Source organism: Centruroides vittatus, unplaced genomic scaffold, assembly GCF_030686945.1.
Source record: "Centruroides vittatus isolate TY-2023 unplaced genomic scaffold, ASM3068694v2 contig_858, whole genome shotgun sequence".
Classification (NCBI taxonomy): domain Eukaryota; kingdom Metazoa; phylum Arthropoda; class Arachnida; order Scorpiones; family Buthidae; genus Centruroides; species Centruroides vittatus.
In genome coordinates, this window is record NW_027122560.1 from 150,219 (window position 1) to 162,950 (window position 12,732).

At 29.9% G+C, this 12,732-nt stretch overlaps 1 protein-coding gene across 5 annotated transcripts in view; it reads right to left on the reverse strand.

Moving 5' to 3' along the window:
- Window positions 1-1,139: 1,139 nt before the first annotated feature.
- Window positions 1,140-12,732, reverse strand: part of LOC136982642 (rho-related BTB domain-containing protein 1-like) — a 52,045-nt gene continuing 40,452 nt past the window's right edge. For all 5 annotated transcript variants that reach the window (XM_067279197.1, XM_067279198.1, XM_067279196.1 and 2 more), the window contains exons 5-13: window positions 11,921-12,128; window positions 7,343-7,579; window positions 7,026-7,243; window positions 6,599-6,692; window positions 4,749-4,869; window positions 3,535-3,653; window positions 3,177-3,419; window positions 2,381-2,529; window positions 1,140-1,685 (exon numbers count right to left, since the gene is read on the reverse strand). In XM_067279197.1, coding sequence (XP_067135298.1) covers window positions 1,514-1,685; window positions 2,381-2,529; window positions 3,177-3,419; window positions 3,535-3,653; window positions 4,749-4,869; window positions 6,599-6,692; window positions 7,026-7,243; window positions 7,343-7,579; window positions 11,921-12,128 — 1,561 coding nt within the window. In that variant the 3' untranslated portion in view covers window positions 1,140-1,513. The remainder of the gene's footprint in view (window positions 1,686-2,380; window positions 2,530-3,176; window positions 3,420-3,534; window positions 3,654-4,748; window positions 4,870-6,598; window positions 6,693-7,025; window positions 7,244-7,342; window positions 7,580-11,920; window positions 12,129-12,732) is intronic.

Sequence of the window (12,732 nt, forward strand, 5' to 3'; positions counted from 1 at the left end):
CTTGTTGGAGTAACGGTATTTTTTACTATTGTTTTCAATTTTTATAAACTTTTAGGATTGGTGCTTCAAAAATGCGTCGAAACCGTAATAGTAAATTTATCAGCGGAAATAAATGACTATTACGGTGAAAACTAAACTTGACATTATAAAACTAAGTGCGTTAGGTGGAAAAAAAAACACCCGCTACTAAGTCCGATGGATGAGAGTTTTGCAAACCATCGAACATCGATGATGCCTCAAGAACAACGGTTACCAACCGGGTGGTCCGTAGAGAAATTTGGACATTGATCAACTCAAGGTTACGCGAAGTATTACGAATGAAATGCAAAATGCTTGGTTGCTTTATCTTGCTCATTGGGAATTTATTATTCGAATCCTAAACCAAATACGAAATGACTTATCAATAGATAATGTGAGTGCGATTGTCGTCCTTCGTAGAAAAGAGCCAAATGATTTTGAGGTCCCTGTAAATGTGAAGCCCTACGACTAAGGTATGTGACAGAGGACAACGAGATAGGGTCTGAGAAGAGGTAACTAATAGTTCGGTCATGGGTTTGCGTTTGACCAACGGGCTTTTCTTTTCTTTTGTAACTCTTTCCACCCTATGGGCACTAAGAGGGCCTCTTATAGCAACCCCATTATGGGTTCGGCCAGGCCCACAATGGGCGGCCGGGTGGTGAGACCGACATATCCGGACGAACCACCCCCCGAAAAATTCCTGGGGATTTTTCGATCTGTCCGGATTCGATCCCGGGTCCCCCAGGGCGGCAGGCTGCTAACCTTGACCGCTCGGCCACCCTTTTTATTTATATTTAATCTAAATTGGATCCTCCTGCTGCTAGTACGAAATTACAAAGATATGATGATTGGAATTGTTTCTTCAGTTGGGAATTGCAAAGTCACCAAGAAACGGGTTATTTGAAAGCAGTTCGTGGCAGCTGACCAACGGGCTGGTCGCATGGAGATTTTTCCAAGTTTATTCACGCGCCTACACCAAAATAGGGGCCAGTTTCTGATCGAAAGTTCTTCCGGAAGGCGCCCTTTGTTCTATAGCTTTAACTCATCAATCTAATCCAATTATTCAGATATGGAAATAACAAATTAGTGATTTATTTATAAACAAATGTAACATCCATTAATTAAAATGTATTTAATTTTATTTCTACTGTATTAAAAATGTATTTAATAAAAGTACAAAATAGCACGTCAACTTATAAACACGAAAATTTCTCATTTACAGGCAGAAAATTATAAAACTGGAATTCTAACTCGTTTTAAAATTACCTGCCAGCAGGTACACATTGGATAAGATATGCACGATAGATACAACTGAGGTATAATTTAAGAATAAGATTATCACAATTTTTCACATTGAAAGATATAAATTTATAACATAAAATTCAAAATATACTTGTATAAAAGTGTTTTTCGATGTGCAATTTGGATGTAATGATTATACCATAAACTTGTGAAGAATGGAATCATGTTTTACATTCTTTTTCTTCCAATTGGATTAGGCATTACACACTGCACTTTTCGAAAATGATTTACTTTTTGGTCGAAAACATAAACATCCCATAATTTGTCTGCAGGACGTTTTTTTAGGACGTGAAGGTTTTGGTGGTTTTTCTTGCCAATGTCTTTGCCTGAGACATTGCTCGTAATATTCATATTCCTTCGTATACCTGCAATAAATAAATATAAAATCAGATAAATTTTTAAATATATAGCCTAGTGTAGCAAAAATTCAGTTAACCACGCCAACTGACGTTTTTTATATGTCGGTTAACTGGCGTTTGTGTCACATATATTTTTATGTGAAATCGTAAACAAGAGTACATAATACTGTGTAGATTTTCAAACATTTTTCTGATATTAAAATGGCAATAGTCTTCTGAAGAAATGTTAAGAAAAAAGATTTTTCTTTTCCAAAATTAATTTTACAATACAGTTTCTAAAAATAGCTCGTTATTCTACATTCTTCGTATATTTTAATGGAAATATATATGTATAAAATGTGCATTAATTCGAATAACTTAGAATAATGGTCATCATAAGTGGAGAGAGGCATATCCGAGATTCATAATAAAGGTCCTTATGAAATCTCCCCTATGGATCTTTACCATAGGCTTCCTGAGATTACTATGATCATTTTGAGATTATAGTGAAGAACCAGTGGAAGGTTTTCACCATAATCTTAAACTGATTATGGCGATCTCAAAATTTCTCAAGGGGTTTATAATTCTTATAGACGGTTCCCGTTAAGAACCTCTTAGATGAAAGAATGAAACAATTATGTCTGCAAATAAAAGAACGTTGAACACGCGTCACAAATCATCATCAATTTAATAAAATATTGTTCAATGCTACATTTAATTACCATATAGGAGGCCAACGATTTTTGTTTAGATATGCTTGATTTTCCGGATGTAAATTACGTAAAAGTTTCATGTTGTTCAAGCAAACAGAGTTGTAGTTAATAGCGATATCATGCAAACACCATTCTGCAAGTTGGTCAGCATTATGAATCTGCAATTTAGAAATATTAATATTAAATTCAGAATAAACTGTAGACATTGTGATATATTTATTAATAAATTTTATATAAACTCATCTTTTTTTCACTTTTTTATTTTTTTACTATGTAGTTATAAAGACCTTCTTAATTATGTCTTTCATGGATTAGGCCAGAGCCACAATTTAGGACGGTTGAAGGAGAAAAACACGGTGCGACTCATCTGGATCAGTTTCTCCATGAAAATTTTTAGCACTTAGACTACATAGTCTTGAGTTATAATGGTAGCAACATGAACGTGATGAATGTATCATATGGTGTAAACTTGTTCATCAAATAGCATCACTGAATCAGTTTTTACCACTCATTCTCAATACATTTGTGTCAAGAATGACAATTGGTAAAAACACTTACAACTGAATGTTTTTCAGTTAACTCACAACTAATAATCGAATAATATGGACGTTTTGAGAGACACATAGGCCTAACTGAAGACTTATGTTGCTACTCACATAACTGAAGACTTGGAACCGGAACTCTAATGCGGTTCACCTGGCCATCCAAATAAATGAATCCCATAATAACAAAAGAAAATGTCAATAAAGCGAGAGTTTTGTATGAAAATTTTGAAATTATAAATAATTAAAATTATGTGACATACTTGGCACTGTTCTAACAATTTTAGGGTAAGTTCTGTAGTATTTATTCCTTTTTGGCACATTTCAATCAATTCGGAAACAACTCTTTCTTCTACAGCCGCTACCAAATGAGGGAGACAAAGACGATTAGCTAATTCTAACAACGGAAGACAATTAGTGGCAGATACTGATGTATCGACATTATCGGTATACAAATAAACCAAGAGCTGTTTAAAACACTCTTTGCTGACTCCTGGGAATGGTACCTGTTTAAAATTAAATAGTACATTATAAATATTTAATTTAATGGGCGCGCTATTGAAGAAATATGAGTTTTTCAGAGAAGATTAAATTTATAATAGCATAATTGGAAATACATACAATTTTTGCAGAGCTTTCGCAGAAGTCTCCGCTGAACATTGCAGCCATGACATCACAACGTGCAATTAAAATTGGTTTGTGTGCTGGAACTATTCCGTCTTCAAGTTGAAATAATACATCTAAAAATAAATATATAATTTAATATTAGTAAATAATTGCAGATTATCTTATTAATTTTTAGGATAAGCATTTATTGACTGTTCATGTTATATGTGAACATTGCACATGTTTGAAATACATTCGATTTGTTGGACACTTATATTAGTTTGATATTACTTCTACATTATTTTATAATGACAAAGTTTAAAATGACCTTAAATTGATGCAAAAATATACATTATGATATAAATAGCTTCACTTGTAATGCTAGAACGGATTCACTTGTAAATTTCAAGTTAATTAAGCTCAAGATTAATGGACTAAAAACTGATCTTGAGCCTAATTGAATTCAGATTTTACCTTTAAAATGATTTAGAAGATGACTAATTTAGTTTCAAGGAAATAAAGATTATCATTATCTTGTAAATAACATCAATAAAGAGCATTTATTTGATGGAGTGTTTGGAATAAAGGAGTAATTTTTCAGAACTATCCGCTCTATAAACATTCAAATTATAGAAATGAAATTCCTGACTACTAAGACTATATAAGTTACATATATTTTCCGTCTTTCTGGAAAAATAAATATCTTAATAACAATTAATAAGGTTTGATCACGTTAAAGTAGCAGATAGCATCCTTATACAAGTCTTAGTGTCTTAAATGAGGTTCTAAGCAGATCTAGGTTCTAACAGAGGAAGACCTCGGACAACCTTAACTAACAAGAAAAAAAAATGGACTAATAGCACTCTCAATGATCTATTGAAAATATACAGAAACAATAAATCGTGACATAACTATGTTAAAATCGCTATGAGTGTCCCTATGGTTCCTTGGTGGACTAGGAGATAAAATATACTGATTGAACAAAGTCTTTATACACATACAAAGAGTATCAAACAATTCCTCTTTTCTGCTATAAACGTTATTTTAAGAAATTTTTAAACTATATATTTTTTGTCATTATTTTATGTCTGACGTGATATATTTCGAAACTTCAAAATCATTTTGAAGTTGTAAAATATTTTTCGAAACCAGTATATTAAATGGAAAGGTAAGATTTAAATTAATTCTAAATCTCTCAAAATAATCTATTGTATTTAAGATAGACTTACCAGAAAATAAACCCGTATTCAAACATAGAATATGCATTCTTTCTTGCATTCTTTCAATATATTTTTGGCATGATTCTTCGTCAAGATCGTAATTATCGTCTCCTGACACCGCTAAAATTTCCTGTAAAACAGAATATTTAATTAAATAAGTTTATAAAACTTATTCCATTAATAATAATCCATAGGTATTTATTTATAAAATTTTGCCGTTTAAATTTTATATAAGAATTTTAATAATCCGATTGAGACGAGTAGATTCAATTTTATGTGAAAAATTACTTGCAATTTTACTTATCTAATTTACAATCATTTATTTATTAATAGTCGAAATGACCACATGATAAGGTAATAGTCTATTAATAGGAAGGTTCTGATTTCGAATTCCCTCTATCATATAATGATTGTTTTACGTTTAGGCTACGCGTATACAGTCAAACCTGTTTTTGTGCGGTCTTTTTCTGTGCGATTTGTTTTGTGCGATTTTTTTTTTGTGCCGTATATGAAAATTTCAATCAAATTGGAACATAATTGACTCCTGTAAAATTTTTAAAAACTCTATTGGTTGTTTTCTATGACATCAGCAGGTTTTTTCATTTTTTATTCAGTAAAATTTTTTTCTCATACGTTTATTTCGGTTCCCTCTTATTTTAATAGCATAAAAACCATAAATATTATGTTATATTTGAACAGATGCGGTAAGTTAGCTTCCCTCCAGCTTTAGACTGCAGGTGTGAAATTTCACGCCTTGTTAAATGAAATAACACTTCCTGCAGCTATATTTATCAAATAAAATCATTATTTAACGATTATTTTTAACTTTTTAATGTTAGATTCGTATTTAAGTGGAAATAATTAATTAATATAAAAATTAAAATTCTTAGAGGATTTTTTCCCCATTAGGTGTTGCAGAAAAAGGCCCAAGGAGTTAAAAAAGCAATTCCTAGTTATTTCGTACGGTTTCGAGTTATTTTCTACGTGAGACTTTTTTTATGCGGTCCCTATTCGCCGCATAAAAAAAATATTTTTTTAATTGTGTTGCGAAAACTATTTTTTATAGCCACTCGTAAAGTTTCGCGCGATTTTTTTTATACATTTTCTTTTATGCGGTTCCTATCCCCCGCATAAAAACAGGTTTGATTGTAATTGATTTTTTCGATTAAGATGACGAAAAATACCACACAAATATTCAATGTCAAGTAGTATAGTAAACGTCTATCACACGCCGTTTTTTGTCGTCAATAAACACTAAACAGTCCCTAGTTTCTATGGATCCTTCCTTATGCATTCTCCATCCTTCACTCTGTCAGCGCCCATCAGTGTCTAAGTGATGCGCCCAACATCAAAGTTAAAAGATGCTATTGATGAAACTAGACGTTGATGCCAATTGTCATTTTAACTTTACCTCAATACTCATCGATTTCGTCTTATTTTTAAGGATTTCGTGATTACTCTATATTCATTACGTAATGTAAAAGGTATTGCAAAAGAATAAAACGAGGTATAAATATTTGAAATAAATATTAAAACTTGAATTAAATAAATATTTCTCAGGATCAGTTCCTCCTAAGAAATCCACTGTCCATTTATCCATTAAAAATATTAGAATCTAGAAAACAAATTGATCATTACTACTGAATTAATACAGGATACGCAAATAATATTCAGAAAATAATTCATAAACTTCAAAGAATTGAATAGGATCTCATAATTAAGTTATGAAAATTAAATTAATTGATATTGTTTTAGGTAGATAAAGATTAAATGATTTGTCATAGATTACAAGATTTACAATTAATTAATTTAATTAGTAAAAAATATTTAAATACATAATTGTCTTTTAATATTATTACCTTCAGTTCTGAAATTTCTAAGATTGTAGAGCCTTCCTTTAAATCTGAAAAACTTCTTTGTGTACAATTATCGCTCTTTCCACAGTACAGAAACCTGAAATGGTATTAAATATATTTTTAAATATATAAATTTATTAGTATTAAATATAAAAAAGTTAAAAATAAAATACAAATTAATTTAATTATGTATGTTAATTTATATTCGTGCATTATTATGAGCATAATTAGGTTTCAGATTTCCGGTTTCATTATCCGGAAATGAATTTATACCTATAAGAGAATTAATATAAAATATAGGCCTAACACTAATAGACTGAATTTATCATAATTTAAAATATAAAATATTTTGCCGAATTGACTTCTAACAAAAAATAAATAATTTGTATGGTATGTATTCCATATAAAATAAATAAATTTTAAAAAATACCTCAAACATTGATGAAGAATATCTGAACAAATATTCTTCATTACAGTTATAACCGTTACGTCTCCAGACGAATCTCTTCTTTCTATTTCTTTACTATGATAAAGTATCTGGAATGGTCGATGGTAATCATCTTGTTCTGTTACTTCCATTGTTTCCAAACTATTACTTAATACAGTGATCTCTGTGTTGGCAGAACTTCCTGCACTCTCAGAACTACACTGTAACAAATTGATAAGTAAATTACGAAAGTCTTTTATACTGTACTTATTAAATAATGTCAATTTAGTAATGAAAAGGAATTTAATTTTCTGTCTTACCAGTTCTATGGCTGAATCAGCAGGTGTCGGAGATTGATGATCCGTTGTAAAAAAATTAAAGAAAAATTCGGATGCTGCAGCTAACACGACTCTATGAACACAAATTTCTTTCTTTCCAACCAAAAACATAGCATCATAGCACCATTGATTTAAGAATAAAGAGAGCATCTCTTCGGAATAATGGGAAGGTGGCACTGTTACTTTCAAACGAACTGGCTTTGGAGGACAGAACGGTGACTACAAATGAAATAGATTATATTGGTTATGTTTAGGTAATATAAACGAATTTCAAAATAATAATTATCTAAAATCTTTTTCTCTTGATGGAAAAACAAGAAATTAAAACAGAATCTTTAAGAACTTTCATATCAAAATAAAAAAAACCAAATATTCAGAAATTTGAATTTTAATTCATTAATTAAATTAAAATATAAAAATAACACCATTAGCATAAAAATTAGCTTTTCTTAATATAAATCAACTATAATCATTTTCATGTTTTATACATGGTATCTCATACGTCTATAATCTTAGAACTTATATTGTATTCTTTTACAGGTAAAATATGGACCTGAGGAAGGAAAAAAAAATTCAAGTTATTTCGATGTTGGGACTCCTAATCAGCCATAAGTGTCCAAGAATTTAACAAGCTCCATTTAGATCGCTCATCAATCATATGCAGCGGTTTAGATGTATCCTGTTAAACTCTTCGGCAACTTGACTGCTGGTTCCTGCCATCGAAATAACTTGAATTTTTTCCTCCTTTCTCAGCTCCACGCTTTGCCTGCAAAAGAATAAACAAAAATCAACATCTTATGATTCCAGACTTATGAAATATCCTATGTATTAGGCTATTTTGATGATTATTATATTCAGATTATCGTTTTTAATTTTTTTTTTTTAACAACTATTCTTTGCAATTTTACTCTTCTATTCTCTCTATGTGTTTATTTTAATCACAAAGAAAAATGTAAAGAGCGTCAAAATTAATTAATATTTTAATTAATTCGTATTATTGTTACTTGTTAAAGTAACTGTTAAAGTAATTGTTACTTGTTAAAGTAAGGTTATGTGAAATACTAGATGTGCATGAGATATGAATCATCTTTTATATAAATTTGTGTAAGGTAGACAATACTTGATAAAATATAATATCAAGTGTCGTTTAGATTATAATCGTAGGATATTTGATATTGTACAAAAGTATAGAATCCAATCTAGTATTAGATTAAGTAAGAATGTTGAATTAAGACCGGATATAGACAAGCATATTTGTGTATTTTAGAGAATCAATTGCGAGTACTGTACCAAAACAAAGTAGGTCTTGTATTTTCTACGCGTAAAAGTGCCTCAAATATGCTCAGAAGGGAGACTTGCAGACAAAAGACTATATTCTCTCCTTTAGCTTAGTCTTTTATAATTATAAATATCTTAGGTTTATCTTAAGAATTTATGCACAAAACTCATTTTCGATGCTCCTCCAAACAATAATATCTGCATATGCCTCTGGTTTAATATGCTGTTTGATGCATTCAAATGTTTGTTGTCATTTACAGAAAAATTTGAAGAAATCAAATTAGTTTATCATAAAAATATCTTCAACTAAATAATGTTACTGTTACAAAATATTTTTTTTAATGAATAACAATAACAGCTAACGGAGAACGTACAGTGTTCATAAAATCGCTACACATCTAGAAATTAATATGTTAATGTGACTAGAACAGGGGTGGCAAACTTGTGACACGCGTGCCCAAAGTGGCATGTCGAAGAAATCACCTGGCACGTATCGTATCATACGATTTCCGTTTATCACTATCTGTCTTTTTTCAATCATCCTTTCGGTTTATCACTTGATCATTTTTTTTCAATCAGCTGCTTTTTTACATTTATTCTAATTAAAGGATATTCGTTTAATTTCTCTAAATATCCTTATTCGAGATCTAAACATTTTTAAAGCTAAGTATGTTTACTATCCTTATTGTAATGTGAGCATATATTGTAAGATTTTATCCTCAAATAATACTGTATAAGACCATTATTTAAGGATAATATCTACGGTTATAAGTGTTCATAATACAAGATCGTTATTTACTGATAAAACACTGAAATCACTACAATAAAGAAATAAAATCGTATACGCTTAATGATTATTCACAGAACACGACAAGGATTGGATTGATGATATAAAGCAATACAACACTTGGGCGATCTGCCAAGAGAAAGATGTTTTTCGAGAGAATCTTCTATCAGAAACTGACACCTATTTAGGTGTTAGACACATGAAGAAAACCCGAATAATTCCACTCGACCGGCTCATTAGTGAAACGCGAACCCACGACCAATTGGTACCAATGCTCAGTGTTTCTGTCTGTTCGGACAATGGTGGGAGGAACACGACATACGAAATAGTTCAAATGTAAGTTAATATTTAGAAAATATCTGATGAGTTTCAAAGAGCTCTTTTAAAATTTAATCATCACAGTTTTAAAATTTCATTACTTTAATTCTATTTCAGGTTACATTTTATTTGGTTTTTATATTTTAAATGAGCGTTAGATATAATTTAATAATATTAATGCGAAATATTTAAAATAATACTGAATTTCTGTTGATTAGTTTCCATACGGTTCGATTATTTCTAAAACTGTACTTTTATTTTTTATCACTAGTGAAAAGAAGAAATAAAAAAATTAAATTGTCAGATAACCTATATAATTATTTTGTTAATTTTATAAACATATTAAAAATTTAAATGCTAATAAATATTTTCTACCCCATCTTATAACGGTAAAAATAAGAAAAGTAAAAGGAAATTTTGTAATTTCAAAGGTTATAATGTGTATCAATTTATTTATACGCTTTTTCTTTATCTATGTCACCATACTAAAGATTAGACGAGATAAAACTTATTATTGGATTGCAACCGAAATCATCGGCTATCAAATTCAAATCTATTCACAATGAATTTTTATTTGTAATAATAAAACTTCAATTTTTTTGGAATGTATGAACAATTATGAATATGTGGAATTATGTTGATTATAGAATGCACGAAGCTTACAATATAGTTCCATATATAAAAGCAATACAGCAGTTCCTCTACGACGATTAAAGCGTCAGCCTATCGTTCTGGGAACACGGATTCAAATCTGGCAGTCGAAAGAACCCCAGGAATTTTTCATGGATGGTTTGTCTCGAATGTATTAGGCACCATCCCTCACTACCAGATTGCCTTCATGACAAATCTATGATGGATATCGATAGTGTCCCTCTTAGTGTCCACAGGGGAAAGAGTTAATAGGGGGAAATACTATTTTCTCTATTAATTTATAACCAATACAAATTTTATTCATTATTCTACAGCCAAAATAATTCCAAAAAGTATTGTTTAATTTGTTTGCTACTTAGCAAACAAACTAAACAATTTTGGGATCTTTATACATAAGTACATACATATATAATAATGTAAATGACTGATTTTTAATTTTACGTTATTTCTCGAATCGTTTATATATTATAAACCCAATTATTTTTGTATGATTATTTATAAAAATTTATTAAATTACTGAGTAAAATCTTGATAGATACTACATAATTTAAACCGAAATTTAAATCACTATGTATCTTATCTATATAATAAATAGTCACCTAAAATGAAAGATATATTTCTCTTCTAAGAACTTCAATTCTATGGTTTCTCCTAGAAGTTAATAACCGTATTTATATAATGACCCAAGTAAAAAAATTTCTTAGTAAATTGTGCAAAATGCTTAACATTGCTTCACTTTATGACTAAATATAAATCAACATAATTTGTGTATATTTAGTATATCCTGATAGAGTTCCGTGAAAATACAATCGATATTTGGTACAAATAGCATCCAACCAAGATTGATTTTCAAGTCAAAAATCTGTATAATCTAGTAGTGGCTTTGAAATCTAAAATTTATTTTAATCCAGAACATCAACAAGAATGTAAGTTATTTTTGTTCTTTATCGATTAATGTCTAGACTGTATTTTGTGTTATACATGAGTGTTAAACCATTTCAAAACTGTTTATTTTATTTTTTAAATTGTGGATATATTTCTCTACTAAATTATTATTAATACCGAATCAGATAATGTATCCTCATAACAGAACCATTGTAGAGTTATCCACTTTTCTTCAGTTTTATTTGCTAAATTTTAACTATTGTTTACAAAATAAGTGAAAAATTCCTGAATTTCCTCTTATTGGGCCCTATCGTGATGGATATCAGAGCCATTTGGTCAGGCCCACAGTTATGAGTCCTCATAAATAGTTGTTACAAATGATTCATTCCATTACATTCCTTATATATTGAAAAAAACCTTATTTTTATTAAATTTTATTATTTAAATATCATAATGCAATTGTTTAATGTTGTTTTATTTATATTTTTCAATATTCTGGGCCTCAAATAGGTAAATGGTGCAAGCCTCTCTTGATCTCTGAGAAGTCTTACTTTTAACTTAATAAATAATTGCTCGTTTATATTTCTTAATTTAGTGATAAAGTTTGTTCAACTGATATAAAAATTTTGAATGTGGCTTACCTGAAGTAATGGATAACGGACATGTTTTAAATTGGTCATCCAAAATCGCTGTTGTCTCCGAGATAACAGTGCAGCACGAATAACATTTTCAAACACTTCACTAACTCCGTATTTAGTCAGTACACTGGCTTCGTAATAAGGAGCGCCTATCTCTTTAGCAATTTCTCTTCCTTGCACTGAAGGAACTATGTCCGATTCTTTAAGAGGTCTGAAAGTTATGAGAAAATTCTTATAAATACTAATGATAAAATTATAAATTTGAAAATTAAATTTCTATTCATTTAAAGCTTTTAATATTACTTAATGAGAAACAACAAAATTTTACGAGCATAAATCACACGTTTGATATGATTCATGCTCTTATACGGTCTTCATCTATATTTACTGTACGTCTATATACCATTTCATATATAGTTGTTAGAACAAGGCAACACAACTCTACTAAGGATGTGCCTTTCGGGAAGACTTTCTACGGGAAATTGGCCACAATATAGATGTTAGACACTGAAGAAAACCTGGAATTTTCCAGGTTTTCTTCAGTGGTGATGCGCAAACCTGCGACCAACTACCAATGTTCAGCGGTTTTATCGGCCACTGGTAGACATATTCATGTACGCCGTAGGGTTTGTTCAAAATTGCTACTTAATTACTACTTAATAAGTAATAATTAAGAACAATAACAAGAATATATGTACTAAGGCTCGTAATGCAGATATTCATTTATCCGCATTGAGATTCATGTCCATTAATAGATATAATTCATAAATCAAATTTCACATGTAATTTATATACATTTTAATTATTTATGGCCG